We start from the raw sequence: 21,402 nt of genomic DNA on the forward strand, positions 1-21,402 counted from the left end.
CACAAGAGTGTTGAGATCATTGTAACATAAGGAAGTGTTATCTTTCACACTTTGATCTTCTCTTCCAGGACTAGCAGTGTGGATGTCTGTCCATGATTCATCTGAATGCTGAGGGGACTATTGGCTGCAGGGTCACATGACAGATGGATGGGATATCATCACTCATGGTTAGATAACGTCCAACTGATAAGTCACGTGACCACTGCATCCAATCAGTAATTTCACCTGTCAGGCAGGTGATAGATGGAGCATCATCAATTTGGGTGCAGTGAAGCCCATTAAAGTCATTGAAGTGGAGCGATATGGGATTGAACATGTTTCTTTAATTTATAATGATCTCTTTGTTCTTCTACATTTGGAAAAGTCAACTAATCCCTTTCAAACATTTTTTCATTATCATTATGTAAAATCGCTAATTACCTGTAAAAACAAGCACTTTTGCAATGTAACGTTTTATTAAAAAACTTCTCAATTCTCATTCACAATAATTCTATTGTGTAGAGCTCAATGCCGGGTTCCTGAGCACCTCAGCAGCCTACCCGAGGTAGTTGGGCTTCCGAGATAATGAGAGCAACATTTGCAAGCTCTTTACTATAGACCTTGTAATCGCTGCTCTGAAGCTCACTGAATCACTGGATCTGGTCAGGTTCAGTGCTCCTGTGGTCCTCTGATGATGCAGAAACTAAACTACCTCTGTTTGCTGTATTGGAGAAAGCCCAGTTCAGGCCAGCGACACAACCATTCTGCTGGGCAGAACTGTCCATCATCAGGAGCTCATTAGAAAACAGAAAGCTGAGTGACTTGAGAAGATAGAAGATGAGAACAGCGCTTTATGATTTAACCTGCTTGATAAGTAAAATCTAAGGAAGCTTTTGCCTACACGCTCCTGAAAAGTCAATTTGGTGATGATTTGGGCCTCAGAGTAAGGGCTTTGTCACACGAGCGTATAGATCGGACGAGTGCTATCCGATGTTTTATCGGATAGCAGTCAGACCAATATAATTCTATGGGGCTGTGCTAATCAGTGTTGTTTTTCTCATGTAATTCAGCATGAGAATAAGATTGAAACATGCTGTGACTTGCAAATTGGATTTGCATCCTTACAAGTTTATGGGTGCATGAGAAATATCGCACTACACTTGGATGACAGTCTGATTTCTGCGCACTCACAGAATGGAGAAGATGGAGAAATTTTGCTCTCCATCGTCTCCTCACCTGTGCTACAATTCTATCAGAGTTTAAGCTGAGGGTCATTCACATATTCATCCGATTCTCTCGCATGAACGCTAGTGAGATACTGACCTAAGAGAAATTTTAAAGAAGAAAATGATAACTGGGCATCACTGTCACCAGTCACCCAGGTATAAAAGGACACCGTATATAGCTATGCTATAGGAAAAAAAATCAGAGGACATAGAGGGAAGGAACTGATTAGTAAATTTACAAAAGAAGGGGGCAGCTTATAATGTAGAGTAGGTTTTATAGTGCTGTTGGGCTATGTTATGTATTTAGTTTTTTAAGGGTAAGGCCAAGCAGAAAGCCAAGGTCACAGTCAAAAACCACATCTACCACCAGCTAGTAATGTTTTCAAATTGCTCATTAAAGAAGTTGTCCACTACTTGGACAACTTCTTCCCATATGCCTCGCTTGACCCCGATAAAATAATAAAGCCTATACTCACCTCTCATGCCGGCGCCGTACCCGCGGTGTTGGCACTAGTTCTCCCAGGGTTCCTATGCTATTGTTTTGACACTTGACGCTGGAGCCCAAATCAGAGTTGGTGTCATTGTCTCTGCCTTCAGACAAATTGAACATGAAGAGGAAGTCCGGGCTGCAGCTGATCCCTGGCTTTCTCTTCATATTCAGTTTGTCCCAAAGCAAAGACAGTGACGCCTATGCTGATTGGGCGCCAGCGTCACATGTCACAACACCGCACGGGAGCCCTGGGGAGAGCAAGTGCAAACACTACTGGAATGGCGCCAACATGGGAGGAGAATATAGGTTTTATTATTTTATTGGGGCAATCACTTTGATCAGTAAGGGGTTATCTAAGTAGTGGAAAACCTCTTTAAGTAGTTACTAGATTTTGTTCGTAGTGTAGCTGACACCCAGCAAATTCAAACGATTGCATGTTGAAAAATCAAAATACAGTATCAGCGAATCGCTGCGCTGCTTTACCCTAACACTCAGCCATTTTTATACTTTTGGTTGTGCACTTTGCTGTACAGATGCTTGTGGAGTCCTGCTTTACTGCACATACGTTTTGTACAACACACAAACTTTCAGAGCACTAACAAACTAGGAAACAATTAAAAGAAGAGAAAACCAGCAGAGACAACACAGATTTCCGATAGGGAAAGTAAAGCGCAGTCTGCAGGGAAGCAGTGGGGGCAACAGGACACATTCTAATTTCACATTATGACACAATTAAATGCAAACATTTACCAGCTTGCTGAAAGTAATCCGGTTAATTGTGTATCTTGGGGAGGGATGCTTTTTATTTTTTTCCTAGTGATAACATCTCTTTATTAGATTGTCTGAGTAATTAGTGGCAAAGCCAATTTGTTTACAACCAGTTGCTGAATGATAATTGGCATCTCCTGTTTTATGTTGCAGTTTCAAAGTGGAAAGCTGTACAGTTTAATGGGAACCCATCGAGTGATTCACAGGATAAGCTTCATTTAGCAAATAGGGCGGAGAAGAGGCAGTCATGTGACAAATTGGAACAATCTATTAATACAAGTATTCTGGAGCACTGTGTCATTCTCACTTAGGAGCAGGTTGAAGATCTCTTTGCAAAGCGAGAATCCTTGACCTTTTTCTACTCTAGTAAGCTGAAGGTCTTGTTACATGGGATAATGTAAAAAGATTTATTTATTTACCATCGTGACAAATTAGCGCTACATGTGTGGCTCAAAGTCGGAAATGAAAAAGCCCTGAGCGAGCACAGAATGTTTCATCTTGATTATTCATCTTGGATTGTTTATTGTTTTTTACTTGATATCTATTGTGTGTAAACCTCATAATGAATTGCAAAATAAAGGAAAATGCATTGTGACAAGTATGAGGTTTGTTTATTTTAGTCACTTTGACAGACACTTAAAATATGGGGTTAACATTGAAAATATACTTATATTTATTGAAACATGCGTTTAGGGTTATTTGCAAATATATGCCTATTTGATGAATTACTCACGATTCAGCTTAGAGTTGTCGCGTATCAGCTTCTATAGCGACTTTTTAAAATACTCAACTTTTAATAACTGATTCTATTTACCATATTTTTGTTCTATTTGGTTATCATGGAATTTGGATCATTGATCCATGATGTGAAAATTAAGGCGAGTGCTTGTGGCATGAATCAACACACTGGGAGATGTAGGAAGGCAAAAGTAACGGAGTCTTTAAGTATAACATTGTACTGCTTCCGTTACTAAGGTCCCCAGCCCAGTATAATGGTCAAATGATGTACTGTTGCCAAGATACCCACAATTGTAAGTGTAAATTCTTCGACAAATAAATAATAACCCAAAGGAGGAGATATATATCATCCAGAAAAATACCTTGTCAGCATTTGTCTGAATGACAGAAACGATGATATCCCTAAGGAATGAAGTATCTACAGTGATGTTGTGTGAAGGGTCCAAATAGCTACAAGCTAAATATTCACCTTATGTGCACTGAAAAAGCAGGAAAAATCATCAATTCTATTATTATATTGTTTCCTCATTAAATAGCCTTAATGCAGCCTTTGGCATCCTTCATATTTCCTTCATTTTGTTTTCCTACTTACTTTCTTAAAGATTATAGATGCCTTTGATATGGAAAAATGTTATTTGTATAATGGTTACCTTGAGATAATAATGTAGACTGTCTCATGTATGCTTTCCTCCCTATCTACAGCCTGCGTGTTCTTCCTTCACTGAAAACTTGAATACTTTCTCCCCACTTTGATCTGCCATGTACATGCTGCTCCACTCTTCCAATTTCTGTAAAATTGCCTAAGTACTTTAGATGTACATCGACTGTGATTGGCAGTCAATTTTGATGTCAAGGTATGACCAACAAACATGTAAGGGGTGTCCCGGTTCACCCCAGAAATAAATGTGTGAGATAAGACAAATAACACATGTTGGATTTTGACATATCTAAACTTATTCTCAATAATAAAAATAACTGCACTATGAATCAAATTATCTAGAAAAATCCGCATTATTTCATGAGTTAGAGTTTTGCCAGATATGCTCATATCTACGGCGTGCCAAACTTCTGGTTAAGACCATGTTTACACGTTGAGTATGTGGTCAGTAGAGATGAGCGACTTTGCCTTTTTTAGGGTCGAGTCTGGTTTCATGAAACTAGACTTTCTCAAGAGTCGAGTCGAACGAAATCAGCTGACTATCGGGAAAAGTCGGAGGTCCGAATGAAACACGAAACCCAATGCAAATCAATGGGGAAGCAAAGTCATCAGGGAGTGGAGGACAGTAAATACACCTACAGTGCCCATTTCAATGCCAACAACATCAATTCTTATTACTTAAGCTTGTCAACCTTAATTTACTTTATAATAATAGTTACGCATTGAAAACGGGGGGTTATTTGGGTAAAGTTTTGGGGGGGCTGGCTCCAGGTTTTCATGTGCCCCTGGCGAAAGATTGTCAGTGGGGCCCTTTAACACATACCACAATTCATGATGCTCTGATACGGCAGAGACATATAGGTATAGTACAATGACAAATACTTCACTTCTTACATTACATGACTGATAACTATTTTAAATTCTACAATAGCTCAAAAAACGGACAGTATATTCCTCCATACAGTATTATGGCCACCACATAGTGTGCCATACAGAATAATGAGCCCCACATATTGCTCCATACAGAATAATTGGTTCCATACAACGTTCCATACAGTATATGATGAGCTCCACATAATGCTACAGTATATGATGGCCCCCATATAATGTGCCATACAGTATAGGACGGTCCCCATAGAGTAGAATGAGCCCCACATATTGCTCCATACAGTATAATGAGTCGCATACAAAGCTCCATACAGTATATGATTGAAGCAAAATAAAGGATGGAATCTCCAGCGCTGGACTTCAGTTAAAAATACATCATTTATTGTAAATTCTTAAAATCGAACAGAAAAAAGTATGGATAAGGACATACAGGCAGATGGGGTCTCTGGTGGTCTCCAACCAACGCGTTTCGACCTAGAGGGTCTTACTCATGGAACCATTGTGAGATGTCTTGCAGAGGGATGCAGCAGTCTTGAAATTGCCAAACTTTTGAAGCGTGATCACTGAACAATCAAGCGTTTCATGGCAAACAGGGTCGCAAGAAGCGTGTTGATAAAAAAAGGCTCAAAATAATTGCCTATGAATTGAGGAAAATCAAGCGTGAAGCTGCCAAGATGCCATTTGCCACCAGTTTTGCCATATTTCAGAGCTGCAACATTACTGGAGTATCAAAAAGCACAAGGTGTGCCATACTCAGGGACATGGCCAAGGGAAGGAAGGCTGGAAAACGACCACCTTTGAACAAGAAACATAAGATAAAACGTCAAGACTGGGCCAAGAAATATCTTAAGACAGATTTTTGTAAGGTTTTATGGACTGATGAAATGTGAGTGACTCTTGATGGGCCAAATGGATGGGCCCGAGGCTGGATCAGTAAAGGCCAGAGAGCTCCACTCAGCAAGGTGGAGGTGGGGTACTGGTATGGGCTGGTATCATCAAAGATGAACTTGTGGGACCTTTTCGGGTTGAGGATGGAGTGAAGTTCAACTCCCAGATGTACTGTCAGTTTCTGGAAGACACCTTCTTCAAGCAGTGGTACAGGAAAAAGTTGGTATCGCTCAAAAAAAAAATATGATTTTCATGCAGGTCAATGCTCCATCACATACATCCAAATACTCCACAGCGTGGCTGCCCAGTAAAGGTCTAAAAGAAGAAAAAATAATGACATGGCCCCCTTGTTCACCTGATCTGAACCCCATAGAGAATCTCTGGTCCCTCATAAAATGTGAGATCTACAGGGAGTGAAAGCATTACACCTCTCGGAACAGTGTCAGGGAGTGTCAGATCAAGCAACTGACAGAATCTATGGATGGAAGGCTTTTGAGTGTCATCGTAAAGAAAGGTGGCTATGTTGGTCTCATTTTTTATTTTTTGGTTTCGAATGTCAGAAATGTTTATTTCTAAACTTTTTGTTGTTATATTGGTTTACCTGGTGAAAATAAACAAGTGAGATGGGTATATATTTGGTTTTTATTAAGTTCCCTAAGAATTCGGCACAGTAGTAGTTACCTGCACAAACAGATATCCTCCTAAGATAGGCAAATCCTACTCCCACTTCCAAAAATATTAAGCTTTGAAATTTATGAGTCTTTTCGGTTGATTGAGAACATAGTTGTTGTTCAATAATAAAAAGAATCCTCTCAAATACAACTTGCCTAATAATAATTATGCAAACAGTGTATAATGCTCCATATATAATGGGCCCCATTTATAATGGGCCCCATTTATAATGCTCCAGTGTATAATGGGCCTGTATATGATGCTCCAGTGTATGATGGGCCACATTTATAATGCTCCAGTGTACGATGGGCCCCATATTTAATGCGCAGGTGTATGATGGGCCCCATTGATGATGCTCCAGTGTATGATGGACCCGATTTATAATGCTCCAGTGTATGATGGGCCCATATAATGCTCCATATACAATGGGCCCCATATGATGCTCCAGTGTATAATGGGCCCTATCTATGATGCTCAAGTGTATGATGGGCCCCATATATAATTCTCTAGTGTATAATACTCCCCATATATTGGTCCAAACAATGCAAAAAATGAAATACCTCTCCTCGCTGGGCACTGCTCTACTCTAGAATCCTCAGCGTAGCCATCTTCCAGCTCTCTGCACTTGGACTGTTCAGGCAGAGGGCGTACAGATGTGACATCATTGCGCTCTCTGACCTGAATATCACTGTCAGGAAATGCAGAAGAGGTCACAGCAGTGGAGCAGGGAGAGGTAAGGATTGCAAGTGCTGGTGCTCTGAGCAAGCAGGAGGGCCTACTCGTGGGCAATGGCACTGTCACAGGGCCCCTCTTAGTACGACGGTGTCTCTGATGGTGAGTGGCCCCTCACCGTCAGAGACACCGACGTACTGTGAGGGGCCCAGTGCCAGTGCCATCGCCCATGAGTGGCCCGCCCACCTGCTCAGGGCACCGCCACTTGCCCGGGTGCGCCATGTGCTGACGCTGGCCCTGGGGGGTACAGTCCAGTTAAGGAGGTGGAAAAACTGGCATATGTTGAGGTGTAGGCTGGACGTTCAGCAGCTGCAAGTGGAGGAATTGGAGAAGTTGGAGGAAGAGGAGGACAAAGCGAGCCATTTTGCTGGCAATGTATGTGTTATCAGGGGAAGGTGGGACAAAATTCTTTGAAACCCATGCATGGTTCATTTTAATGAAGGTGAGATCACCAACAGTTTGGGTCGACAGCCGGGTCCTTCTTTCTGTCAGGATTGATCCAGCAGCACTGAAGACTCTTTCTGATAGCACACTACCAGCAGGGCAAGCGAGCTTCTGTAAGTAAGTAAGTACCAATTCAGGCCAGGTGTCCAGTTTACAGGCCCAGTAGTCAAAGGGGAATGAACTGTGAGGGAGAACATCGATAAGGGAGGAGAGGTAATTTTTAACCATAGTTGACAACTGCTGTCTCCTGTCTGTTGCAATCGATTCAGTATTAACAGTCGTGTGAGCGGTACTCGAGAAATCAGTCCACAACATGGTCATGAAACCCCTGTCTCCAATGCCAGTTTGGCAGTGTGCACCACAAACTCCTCTTCCATTTGGCCCAGTACGGCTCATTGTAGAACCTGCACTGCTGCTGTGTGCTTGGAATGCCTCAAACAAATGGTTTACAAGAGTTGCTTGTTTGTTCGCCAATATTATCTGTAGGTTCTCCTGTATCATGATGTTCTGTAATTTGCCTTTAAAGCGTGGATCGAGGATGCTGGCCAAACAGTAGTCGTCATCCTTCAGAATTTTGGCAATGCGGGGGTCCGTTTTTAGGATCCGCAATACATAATCACACATGTGGGCCAATGCTCCAGGTGTCAATGATGCACTGACAGTGGTGGGTGGAGGAGCACTTTCTGCCAAATCCACATCCCTCCAGTCATGCACAAACCCTGTACCTGACCTTTTTCAAGTCAACATTTTCTCTTGCCCCCAAGAAGCATCCTCCTCCCCAAAATAATCATCCCCCTCATCCTCCTCCTCCTCTTCCTCTTCTTCCTCCATCTCGTCCAGGACAGTTCCCTGAGCAGACAATGGCTGACTGTCATCAAGGCTTATATATACAGCACTAGGATATCCACTTCCCAAATTGTATAACCAGCCAATGGATAGAATAATTTAAAATATACCTTTTATTAGTTTATATAAAATAAAGTGCAAGGTGCTCAAGTTACGTTAAACACAACAAAGAAGAACGCATAAATGAAAAAACTAGTATTGCCCATCGTTACTAGGTATCCCAATTATAAAGCATATTCATTGGGTACTTAAAGTCAATCAACAACAGCCAACCTCTTCTAAAGACATAAAGTACATAGTTCTCAAATAGTCTCTAGACTTATCATATCATAGCATTGGCCGTCTTTTTTTTGGAAACCGGTGTCATGCCATCAGTATGTTCCCAAATATGGCATACCCGTTTCCCTCTCCTCATCAGGAGTACTATATACTACAGGGTACAATACTGCTATACAGCATAAAACAGAACCACATAGCTTCAGTTATCGCATTTGCTGCGGGTTCTATAGCACATATATAGTATATCAGATAGAAATGTATCATGTGTCCTAGTAAAGATATAATCCCGCATACCCTTCATATATACCAGCAACAAATCTGAATCCACCAGGTATGCATAAATATCTTAGATAGACCGTCTCTTATATAATGAGACCAATATCTCGACACCAGAGTATTAAATAAAGCACGGAACAATCTCACCCAATTAACAGGGGCATTCTCTGATTGATTGCCATCTCCGTGACTAGTGAGCGCGATACCCCTTTCTCCCGACGCGTTTCGTCCAATCTCATCAGGGGAGTCAAGTGGGGTTCATCTGAATGGTGTATCACGCATGGCCGTTCTATACTTCATCCGACATTATGTGTACATACACTCATGCATGCCTCCTTTTAAATGTTGGCGCCGTGGCGTCTCTGGAAGCCGACACTTCCGGTCCCTGATCCACCTCACATCCTGTGTTCAGGTCGCGCGCATCATCAGTGTGCTCGCTCAACAGAGCGCGTCACACGCTGAGAGCGCGTCTACCACCAACTGGGCATGCGCACATAGCGCTGCCCACTCCAAAGGGAGAATGATACATATACATTATATTGTATTATAATGGCGCTATTTAATTGCGGCATCAGACAGCCCCTGTTGCACTACATATGCGCCTATCATTCCCATCCATACAACAGCAAAATATCATCTCATGCTAATTATGGGAGCCCCTTTAGAGTTTTAATTCTTGGAGATATTACCATATTTTGGAGTATCCCCTACTTCAATCATGTGCAGGAATTCATATATAAGGGATTAGTTCCATATTTAAATATGTGCAGGAATTCATATATAAGGGATTACATGATTGAAGTAGGGGATACTCCAAAATATAGTAATATCTCCAAGAATTAAAACTCTAAAGGGGCTCCCATAATTAGCATGAGATGATATTTTGCTGTTGTATGGATGGGAATGATAGGCGCATATGTAGTGCAACAGGGGCTGTCTGATGCCGCAATTAAATAGCGCCATTATAATACAATATAATGTATATGTATCATTCTCCCTTTGGAGTGGGCAGCGTTATGTGCGCATGCCCAGTTGGTGGTAGACGCGCTCTCAGCGTGTGACGCGCTCTGTTGAGCGAGCACACTGATGATGCGCGCGACCTGAACACAGGATGTGAGGTGGATCAGGGACCGGAAGTGTCGGCTTCCAGAGACGTCACGGCGCCAACATTTAAAAGGAGGCATGCATGAGTGTATGTACACATAATGTCGGATGAAGTATAGAACGGCCATGCGTGATACACCATTCAGATGAACCCCACTTGACTCCCCTGATGAGATTGGACGAAACGCGTCGGGAGAAAGGGGTATCGCGCTCACTAGTCATGGAGATGGCAATCAATCAGAGAATGCCCCTGTTAATTGGGTGAGATTGTTCCGTGCTTTATTTAATACTCTGGTGTCGAGATATTGGTCTCATTATATAAGAGACGGTCTATCTAAGATATTTATGCATACCTGGTGGATTCAGATTTGTTGCTGGTATATATGAAGGGTATGCGGGATTATATCTTTACTAGGACACATGATACATTTCTATCTGATATACTAATATGTGCTATAGAACCCGCAGCAAATGCGATAACTGAAGCTATGTGGTTCTGTTTTATGCTGTATAGCAGTATTGTACCCTGTAGTATATAGTACTCCTGATGAGGAGAGGGAAACGGGTATGCCATATTTGGGAACATACTGATGGCATGACACCGGTTTCCAAAAAAAAGACGGCCAATGCTATGATATGATAAGTCTAGAGACTATTTGAGAACTATGTACTTTATGTCTTTAGAAGAGGTTGGCTGTTGTTGATTGACTTTAAGTACCCAATGAATATGCTTTATAATTGGGATACCTAGTAACGATGGGCAATACTAGTTTTTTCATTTATGCGTTCTTCTTTGTTGTGTTTAACGTAACTTTAGCACCTTGCACTTTATTTTATATAAACTAATAAAAGGTATATTTTAAATTATTCTATCCATTGGCTACTGTCATCAAGGCTTCCCTCCTCCTCTTCTTCCTCCTCCACTTCAGACACCTGATCCTTAATGTGCATCAAAGTTTGCATGAGCAGATGCATAAGTGGGATGCTCATGCTTATGATGGCATTGTCTGCGCTTACCAGCCATGTGCATTCCTCAAAACACTGAAGGACTTTACAGAGGTCTTTCAGCTTTGACCACTGCACATCCGACAACTCCATGTCTGCCCTCAAACTGCCTGCCTGTGTATGCTCGCACAAATGCATTACAGCCTGCCTTTGTTCGCACAGCCTCTCAACCATGTGCATGGTGGAGTTCCACCTTGTTGCAACGTCTATGATTAGGTGGTGCTTGGGGATGTGGAGCGTTCGCTGCAGCCTCCGCATACAACTGGAGTCTACGGGTGAGCGACGGATGTGCAAGCACAGTCTTCGCACCTTATGGAGCAGGGCTGTTAACTCTGGATAATTATTTAGGAAGCACTGCACCACCAGGTTCAAGGTGTGAGCCAGGCAAGGTATGTATCTGAGTTTTGCAAGGGCTCTGGCTGCCACAAAATTACGGCTGTTATCACTGACTACCTTGCCTGCTTCAAGATGTAGTCTGCCCAGCCATGACTCAGTTTCTCGCTGCAAGTAGTCAGCCAGTACCTCCATGGTGTGTCTGTTGTCACCAAAAGACATCATCTTTAAGACAGCCTGCTGACGCTTACCACTAGCTGTTCGATAGTGGGACATCTCGTGTGCAACAATGGCAGCTGCGGATGGAGTGCTCGTGCGACTGCGCTCTCTCAATGAGCTTTCGCTTCTGGAGGAGGGTCGAACGTCTACAGCCAACTGTTTCCTATACCGTGAGCTAGGTAGCACTGTTCCACCACCGCTGTCCCCTGTGGAGCCTGCATCCACCACATTAACCAAGTGCGCAATGATGGACACGTAACAGCTCTGGCCATGCCTACTGGCCAATGCATCTGTTGTGAGGTGCACCTTTCCACTCACTGATTGCTTGAGTGCATGGACAATGTGGTCTTTCACATGCAGGTGGAGGGCATGGATGGCTTTTCTAGAAAATAAGTGCCGAATGGGTAGGTCATAGCGTAGGACAGCGTAGGCAATGAGCTTTCGGAGCGCTTCGCTTTCAACCAAACTGAAGGGCATCATCTCTAATGAGATCAGTTTGGCAATGTAGGCGTTCAAAGCCAGTGTACGTGAATGAGAGGATGAGTACTTTCTTGTCCTACTCAGAGTGTCTGCTAGGGTGAGCTGGACTTGAGAGCTGCATATGGGGGAACTAGCGGTGGACATGACGGACTGAGAGGGGGTTGGTGATGGTGATGGCCTAGATTCAGTCTTTCGTTCCAAAAACATTGTGATTCCCTGACTGCTTTGGCCTTGCGATGACACCTCAACATTTCTTGCTGGTGGTGTGCTTGCCAGTGGGCTTACAGTGGGGAAGTGATGGAGTGTGGCTGGCTACCTTCAGTCAGACCAGGTGCACATGTGCTACCTGAGGTTTTGTAGTCCGTCCATGCTTGCAAGTGCATGGTGATTAAATGTCTAAGCATGCAACTGGTATTCAAATTTCGGAGATTTTTCCCTCAGTTAAAGGTCCTTCTGCACTTCTTACAGATAACCTTTGCCTCATCAATAGGATTTTGGTCAAAAAAGTGCCACACTGCACTCTTCCTACTATGGTATAAATTTTCAGGGCTTGCATGCTGTGCTAATTTGACCGTCTGGCCTAGCTGTCCTGCAACTCTTTTTGTTTTTTTTACCACATTTTTGGACAGCTACGGACCTGCCAGATAACAAAATCCTCCCCTGTCACTGCACACTAATTGTACAGCACAATTGCTATCAGCACAAGCACAGAATCACTTTTCTTTCTTGCCTAACTCTCTCCCTACTGAGAAACAGCGGCAGCAACCCCCCTACGCTAATATCGGCAGAAGTAAAATGGTGGTCGGCGGTCAGGGCTTTTATAGCCACTGTGATGCCACACAAAGCAAGACAATCACTGCAGTGCCCTTCTCTAAGATGGTGGTGGCCGCTGCCCAAGTCATCTCGTTGCCCACAGTGTGCATCCTTGCTCGTTGGCTGAGAAAAGGCATCTGCAAGCATTATAGGAAACGCGACTTTGGCGCTCGGGTCGACGACCGCATGGCCGACTTCACGCTATGGTCGGTTTTCACTCAGCGAAACACAACTTAGGCGAAAGTAGGTGATTTTTGAATCTGACCGACCTGTTTCACTCAACTCTAGTGGTCAGTATATTATATCATTATTTGTAAGCAAAAATCAGGAGTGCAACAATCAGAGGAAAAGTATAATAGAAATACCTGCATCACTTGTACTTTTTTCATCCATTCCTGGTTTTGACTTACAAATACAAATGTAAAACAGTGACCAAAAAATAGTGACCAAAGAGTGAATGTGTGAACATGGCCTAAGGTATATGACATTCTTAACAGTGAGAAAATGAAGAGGGAGAACAGAAAGAGGCAGCATAAAAAGGGGCCGTTTGTTGCAAGATCTGCAGGACAACCAGCTATGTGAAAGCTTTGTGCAGACTCTACATCAGTAAATGGTAGGACTTTAGCGGGAACCTCTCAGCTCTGGAAGCCAGAACGTTTAGAGAAAAATATATCTTAATCGGCTGACAAGTTCCCTTTGTTAATAAATACTATTTAAAAAAAAATCACTTAATTTTGTAAATGAAGAAATACAAGCAATGATTGAAATGTATCCATCTTCTTTCATTTATATTATCAGTTTTGGCTCGACAGTGTTTTTAGGGCAATTAGATCAGTTTCCTAAACATTTACCAATCTTGTTTGCAGCAATGTTCTGGCATTTTTATAGCATAAACATAAATCAGTTAATAGTTTATAAAGTGTCTACAGAAAAGTGTTTTTCTCTGTTTGTTTAGTGCTGTCTTGTGGATCAGTAACTTTCTAAATCAATGATAGGTTTAGCATTTGTCAGCCATTTTGATCTATAGCCTTCAGAGCATAGCTCAAAATCACTTGCAAAATCACTGCATAAAGAGATCTCAGGTTAAAGTGCAACAAATTAAAAAATGCTTCAAACAGCAGGTCTTTCCATTCATGATATAAAAACATGCACCATAAAAGCGACTTGTCTTAGTCTATTACAACTTTTGCTATAATAAAAATTCACAGAATGATATATTGAGCAGAATATGCTTTTCTATCGTGGGAATTATTGACAGTGCATCCATTTGTACACATTCGGAGAATTTTCGTAGACCCATACAGTAAAATGATTTTATTTAGAATCCAGAATAAAAAAATAAAATTCTGTTATGCGGTAATTGAGAAAAGTGGCAAATATACTTCCTTTTGGAAAGAATTCTTGCACGGCACTCCTCTCTGTTACTATTATGAAGTGCAACAAGTTTATTGTCAGAACACACACTTCTTTTCCACTAACAAGCTATAATCCCCTAAGTAAGATGAAACAGGCTCTGCTGCGGGTTCCCCTAGCTTTGACCCTCTGGCATCAAAGGAGAAAAGAAAAGCTCATAGTGCAAACTGTTTTCATGTGACTGACTAAATGAGGGAGATAGGGAACAAAAGGAAGCCGAGCTTCTACATTCAGTGATTCAGAATATGTCAAGTACTCAACACTTGCTTCTCTGGTTTATCCTCAGACAGAGCAGTAAAACCAGGTCACTGTTTCTAATTGACATGGAACAATGCTGCTCTATAGTGAAGTCCAGATTTAAAATGTCACCACTGTTATTCCGTGCCATACTATACGGTTTACGAAGGAAGAGAGAATTACAAAAGTGAAAATATCTTTGTGATTTATATATATCGTATATATATATAGGGTTGTGCAGTTTTTTATGTTTAATAAAATAAGCTGTTCTCTATGTTTATAACCGGGTATACATCAGAGGCATTGTTGTCGGGGACTGTTGAGGTGGCAGCCGCACCTGCACCCCTAAGCCTTGGGTCTCTCTGCTGCATTAGACACCCTCGTGTTAATAGAAGCAATGGTTAGTGGGGCTTGTTCGTCGCCTTTTATGTGTCTATTTTAATAAATATTTTTATTCATTATGGAATAATTATTATTATACATCCTTACTTTGAACTTTGACATTTTGCAACTTTTCTGTTGTTCCTCCAAGAAAGTTATATATAAGCTGAAAACTAGGGGCCCGATTCATTAAGACTGGTGTTGTACATCAACATTAACAGAAATGAACACTTGAAATAGATCACTCTGTTTGAAATAACTCTATATAACATATGAGTTTCACTTTTTGTATTTAAGAACTGAAATAAATTAACTATTTGATGATATTCCAATTTTGTGAGAAGCACCTGTATATCCTTGTATTCAGATTGATATATTGCACTGGTTATCCTGTAGTTTGATGGAAATCCTGGTCAACAGATCAGCCAAGTAGTCATGTATGGAGGAACCTTTGAGTATATCATATTATTTTAATTTAAGTTGTGAAAGGCAGAATATATTCTATACACAGGGTCATACAGTAAGTAAAGATGATAGAGCTAACTAGATAGATAGATAGACCATAAGAACATAACCAAAGGGAATGTTAACTTACCACTTCATTGAATTTCTAAGATAAGTGAGAAGGTACCACCCTATGTTTAGCTTTTCTGCTATTTTACATCTTCAGAATGACTGCAAATGAGAGTTTCTCAATTTGAAAATTTGTTGCAATATTCCAAAAGTGTAGCAGTCTGCTGGGAAATTTGTTAGGTCGGTGTTAACCTGTGGGAATATTCAATATTGGGTATGCACTTTGTAAATGGAAAGGAACTGAAATGATTATCCACTGAGCAGCCATGTGAAAATGTATGCACATTAAAAATACAGTCAACCTCATTTCTGCATTAAAAAAATATATGAAACAATAATTACATTTTTGTACAAAAATGGGTCTGAGCTTTATCAATTCAAGAAGGAAAAGTAACATAAGCTTTCTTTTAAATTACAGTCTATTAGAAACTTTTACAGTACAAGGAGTTGGAATTCACATTGAATGAGTATGTACAGTTGTGCTCAAAAGTGTACATACCCAAACAGAATTTTTGCTTTCTTGGCCTTTTTTTCAGAGAATATGAATGATAACACCAAAAAATTTTTTCCACTCATGGTTAGTGGTTGGGTGAAGCCATTTATTATCAAACTACTGTGTTTTTTCTTTTTAAATCACAATGACAACCCAAAATATCCAAATGACCCTGATCAAAAGTTCTCATACCCTGGTGATTTTGACCTGATTACATGCACAGTTGACACAAATGGGTTTGAATGGCTACTAAAGGTAACATCCTCACCTGTGACCTGCTTGCTTGTAATCAGTGTGTGTGCATAAAAGCTGTGTGAGTTTCTGGGATCCAGACAGACTCTTGAATCTTTCATCCAGCCACTGACGTTTCTGGATTGTCAGTCATGGGGAAAGCAAAATAATTGTCAATAGATCTATAGGAAAAGGTAGTTGAACTGTATAAAACAGGAAAGGGATACAAAAAGATATCCAAGGAATTGATAATGCCAGTTAGCAGCGTTCAAACTGTGAATAACAATTGGAAAATCAAGGGTTCTGTAAAAACAAAACCACGGTAAGGTAGACCAACAAAAATTTCGTCCACAACTGCCAGGAAAATTGTTCGGGATGCATAGAAAAACCCACAAATAACATCAGCTGAAATACTGTACTCTCTGAAAACTAGCGTGTGGCTGTTTCAAGATGCACAATAAGGAGGCGCTTGAAGAAAAATGGTCTGCATGGTCGAGTTGCCAGAAAAAGCAATTACTGGGCAAATGCCACAAAGTATCTTGCCAACAATATGCAAAACAGCACAGTGACGAGCCTCAAAACTTCTGGAACAAGGTAATTTGGAGTGATGAGACCAAAATTGAACTTGGCCACAACCATAAACATTACATGATTAAAGGAACACCATTCCTATTGTAAAGCACTGAGGTGGATCGCTGATGTTTTGGGGATGTGTGAGCTACGAAGGCACAGGAAACTTGGTCAAAGTTGAAGGAAAGATGAATGCAGCATGTTATCAGCACAAACTGGAGGCAAATTTGCAATCATCAACCCAGAAGCTGCACATGAGACGTACTTGGACGTTCCAACATGACAACGATCCAAAACACAAGGCCAAGTCGATCTGTCATTGGCTACAGCAGAACAAAGTGAAGGTTCTGGAGTGGCCATCTCAGTCTCCTGACCTCAATATCATTGAACCACTCTGGGGAGATCTCAAGCACAGAGTTCATTCTAGACAGCCCAGGAATTTACAGGACCTAGAGCCTATTTGCCAAGAAGAGTGGGCAGCTTTACCATCTGAGAAAATAAAGAACCTCTTCCACAACTACTACAAAAGACCTCAAGCTGTCATTAATGCTAGAGAGGGCAATACACGGTATTAAGAAATGGGGAAAGAGAACCTTTGATCAGGGTCATTTGAATGTTTTGGGTTGTCATTTTGATTTAAAAAGAGAAAACACAGTAGTTTGACAATAAATAGCTTCTCCTAACCACTAACCATGAGTGGAGAGAAAGTTTTGGTGTTATGATTCATATTCTCTGAAAAAGGCCAAAAAAGCAAAAATTCTGCCGGAGTATGTTTACTTTTGAGCACAACTGTATATTCACAATCATACAACTTTGCAAGAATCCATACAAATGTAATGAGGGTAGCACCCTTCTGCAACAATGAATATATTTTTATTTTAACTAAGTGGAATAAGGCCTAGGCTACACTGATTTTACCTATTAAATGACAGCTGCACTCCCTCCTTTTACATACGACTCAATGTATTGCTTTGAATTGAATCTGTATCTAAATAGTTAAAATCAATCATTAGCACTACAAAAATTCTCAATTTTAGCCAAGGCATATGTTTTACACTCACAAAAAAGTGCAGCAAGCTTAACGGTTCCAGTCATTGTAGGTGGCACACAATGTGTTAGGGATGCAGATCGCACTAAATATAAAATATAAGGAAGTGCGATCGCAACCCGGTTTCCACCGTGCAGAGATAGAAAACTGCTGCTCGGTAATGGCGGAGCACTAACTAAACACCGGCGGGTTAACCGCTGACCCGGTGTGTACAGGAGCGAACTCTGTTACCTTACAGTGCCGCTGGAATAAGTGCCAGAGCCTGTTTATCCTCACTGGACTTGGTAGGGGAGCGCTAGTGCAAAGACACAGGACTCTGCCCCAAGGACGCAGGGTTAGAGTCCCTCTAGTCCCACTAGCGTTCAGCACCGCAACAGCGATGCCTGGACAGACGCTTAAAGAATGCTGTGCCCTGTTAACAGTCACAGGGCAGCAGCTGATAGTTGCTTACCGCACTAAGCACATACAGCGCAGCTCTGGCAGACGCTACTAACCAGCCTAGGCTTAGGACAGGAAAGCGCATAAGACGCGCATGGTGCCACTCTAACGGATGCTGCTGTACATGCGGTAGCGAGGTGCCCAGAGCAGGACGGCACCGTATGGTGCTGAGTAAGGTGCTGTGAGATGTAGCACAGTGGCGCAAGATGAAGCCACTAATAGGCGCTGACTCCAAACCCTAAACCCTACAAACATGTGTATCCAAGGGAGGGGTGTTTTAATGAGTCAGTCACCAGTTTCATGCATCCATCATCACTCACACAAATAACATAAAGAGTCTATACTAGTGCATGGCCGAGCGGCCATGCAAACCTTTTATAGCAGCATCCTTCCGGGACCTTCCTGATGGTCCAATCCGAGCTGCTTGAGGATCTGAGCATGTGACCTCCAACCTCCAATGAGAGGTCATCCCGTGGGCATGCTCAGTAGCTTGAAAGAAGGACTTAGTCCCAGGAGCTGCTTGCTACTGACCAGTGCAGGCTGCTTTAGCTGACTCTGAGATGGCAGCAACAACTGAATCGACAGCACTGGCCTGATCAAGACGCCGGGAACGAATTCTTTGCTGAGCAGCCTCTTCTGCAGCCGGGACTGAATGGGAGACTGCAGAAGGCAAGGCTCGGGATTCCTCCTGTGCAGAGGCAGGAACCCGACACCTAACACAATGCTTGGTGGCTGAACGAATCTTGAGTGGAATTACATACCTGAATATTGCTTAGCAAATTCTTAGTGATTGATTTTTAGAGTTTTAATGACAATGGGAACTGCCATTTATCCTCTAAGGAGTTAGTTTGATGAAATCTTCTGTGCCACTGCAGATCTTTTGGAAGATGCTACCTACCACAGACCTACCATCATGTCTAGTCAATTATCAGTAACTTGTACCAGTTTCTTGTTTGTCATTGCCCAATACCTATATGAGTCTTTGAGACTGCTACGCTTGCCACATTGCCTGTGTATGCAAAAAATGCCAAACATTGAGCTCTTCCAGATTATGATACTTGACCATCAAGTGGTCCATTCTGTTAAAATCCAAATGGTTTTTGTAGAGACATTGTCTGTTTAGGGGAACTGCTTACACACAGATAAAGTAAAACAGCATTAGCTTCACTTAACTTAGCTTCACTTCTATGATTCTATAGGGTGAAAACACAGATTAGATATTAGAAAAAACTTTTTGACAGTGAAGGTGATCAATGAGTGGAACAAGCTGCCACGAGAGGTGGTGAGTTCTCCTTCAATGAAAGTCTTCAAACAAAGGCTGGATAGATATCTGTCTGAGATGGTTGAGTGAATCTTGCATTGAGCAGGAGGTTGGACCAGTTTACTAAGGAGGTCTCTTCCAACTCTAAAATTCTATGATATGATTCTATGAGCTTGAACTTAGCATATAAATTGTTTTTCTCATTGCTATTCATATACTGTCATATGAGACAAATTGGTAACCAGTGTAGGTTCTTGTAGGAGATGGATGCAATTACTCACAAGCACTCTGATTTTCTCAGTGATGCTGTAGGAGGATGGACCGGGCTAGGGCAGCTTCTTACGTGCCCAGGCTAGAACGATCGGGTCTTTCATCAGTGTTGCCAGGGGAAGGGCTTCCTGTATGACTTTCTGACCAACGCAGACCTTTTCACCTGTCTACAGGGGGCGGGTGGAGACAAAAGGAGCAGAGCATGCAAAAACAGGGCTACTGGTGGGAAGTACACGTTGATGGAGAAGGTTGACTCCGTCTCCTCTGCTTCTGAGCAACTATCAGGCTTACTCTGCAGCCTGTCTAACCCTGCGTGCACTACTTGTGCACTTATAAGCTTGAGCCCCTCACATACCCCGGCACTTGAGAGCTCTGACTGGTCAGCACCCCTGATGCCTGCTGACGTGCCATACCATGCTGACCCTACAACGCATGCCTGTCCGTGGGGTCCTACAGTGGCCTCCACTCCAGGACTTTGTTTCACACTCGCTGAGCCAAATCCTATCCATCACATAACACCGTGTTCCAGGACTAAGGTATTATGTCGGGACGAGCCAAGCCACACAGTTGCGGTACAGAGACAGTGCTTTCACTTCATCCAGGATTGCTTCAGAGACTTTTGAAGATAAGTTGAACCGTTTCGTGCTATTTGTTGTTAACATTGTTTTATCCACTGCATCCTGCTCGTCACTGCATCCAGCATTCCTGCTAGCATCAAACAATGCCACCAAAGTAAACTATGTACTGTTTTACTGGATCCACAAAATCCACTCTTCGAGCATAAACTGACCTTCTCTAGGAAGCTACTCTGGACCTCCACTGCTCATATGTTCACTAAGGTGTTTGTAACTTACTTACAGATATTTCTTGGCCAACCTCCTTGCTCCTCCACAGCAGGAAACAAGCATTTTTTCTGAAAGTCATATGCATTACCAGGCACATACAAAATTAGTGACAATGCTCTTTTTCTAGTTCCCACCTTCCAACATTGTGATACAGCATCTCAGCACTGAAGCGCTCATTGTCACATCAGTGTATGCCTGCTAGTACAATAACCTCACTGACTTACATCTCCTCCTGTTCCTGCCAACTGACATCTATTAAACCTTATTACTGGTGACAGTGAGTGTGCCACCATTTACAATTGCAGGCTAACAGATTTTGTGATGTACATATTCACAGAGAATAGAGTTGACATAACAACAGAAGAACAGCAGCCATAAAATAAAATATTACAAGCAGATGGAAAAGTGGAAAAATATGTCTGCATTGTTCTAAAAACAGAATTACAGCAAAGACTGTGTGGTATCTGAGCTTCAATACTAGACACAGCCTATTAACATACATCAATATGTTGAAATTAATAGGATTTTCATATCTCTGACACAGTTAACATATATACTTCTGGGACTCTTGACCTCCAATCTGCAAGACCTTACAGTTCACTGTGGCCAGCTATGGCTGCCGATGGAATGGAGTGGTGGCTGTACAAATCTGCTCAGCTTTTTTTATGTACTTCGCATAACTTCAGATAGAACTTTGCACAAGCATACCTATCACATGACGGAATGGGGTCTAATGATTCCAGGCCTGGAGACAGATGTGCCGTTAATGTCGGAGATGGAAGCAGCTCTTTTAAAAAAACTCCT

General features: G+C 42.0%; 1 protein-coding gene across 1 annotated transcript in view; it reads left to right on the plus strand.

The window, feature by feature from the left end:
* LOC141088891 (chemokine-like protein TAFA-2) overlaps window positions 1–3,033 on the plus strand; it is a 422,827-nt gene extending 419,794 nt beyond the window's left edge. The window contains exon 4 of the mRNA XM_073575113.1: window positions 2,617–3,033. Within this exon, the coding sequence (XP_073431214.1) occupies window positions 2,617–2,685 (69 nt within the window). The 3' untranslated portion in view covers window positions 2,686–3,033. The remainder of the gene's footprint in view (window positions 1–2,616) is intronic.
* Window positions 3,034–21,402: the final 18,369 nt, after the last annotated feature.

The sequence above is a fragment of the Dendrobates tinctorius genome, unplaced genomic scaffold (assembly GCF_039654945.1).
Source record: "Dendrobates tinctorius isolate UK_male_01 unplaced genomic scaffold, ASM3965494v1 ptg000042l, whole genome shotgun sequence".
Lineage (NCBI taxonomy): Eukaryota > Metazoa > Chordata > Amphibia > Anura > Dendrobatidae > Dendrobates > Dendrobates tinctorius.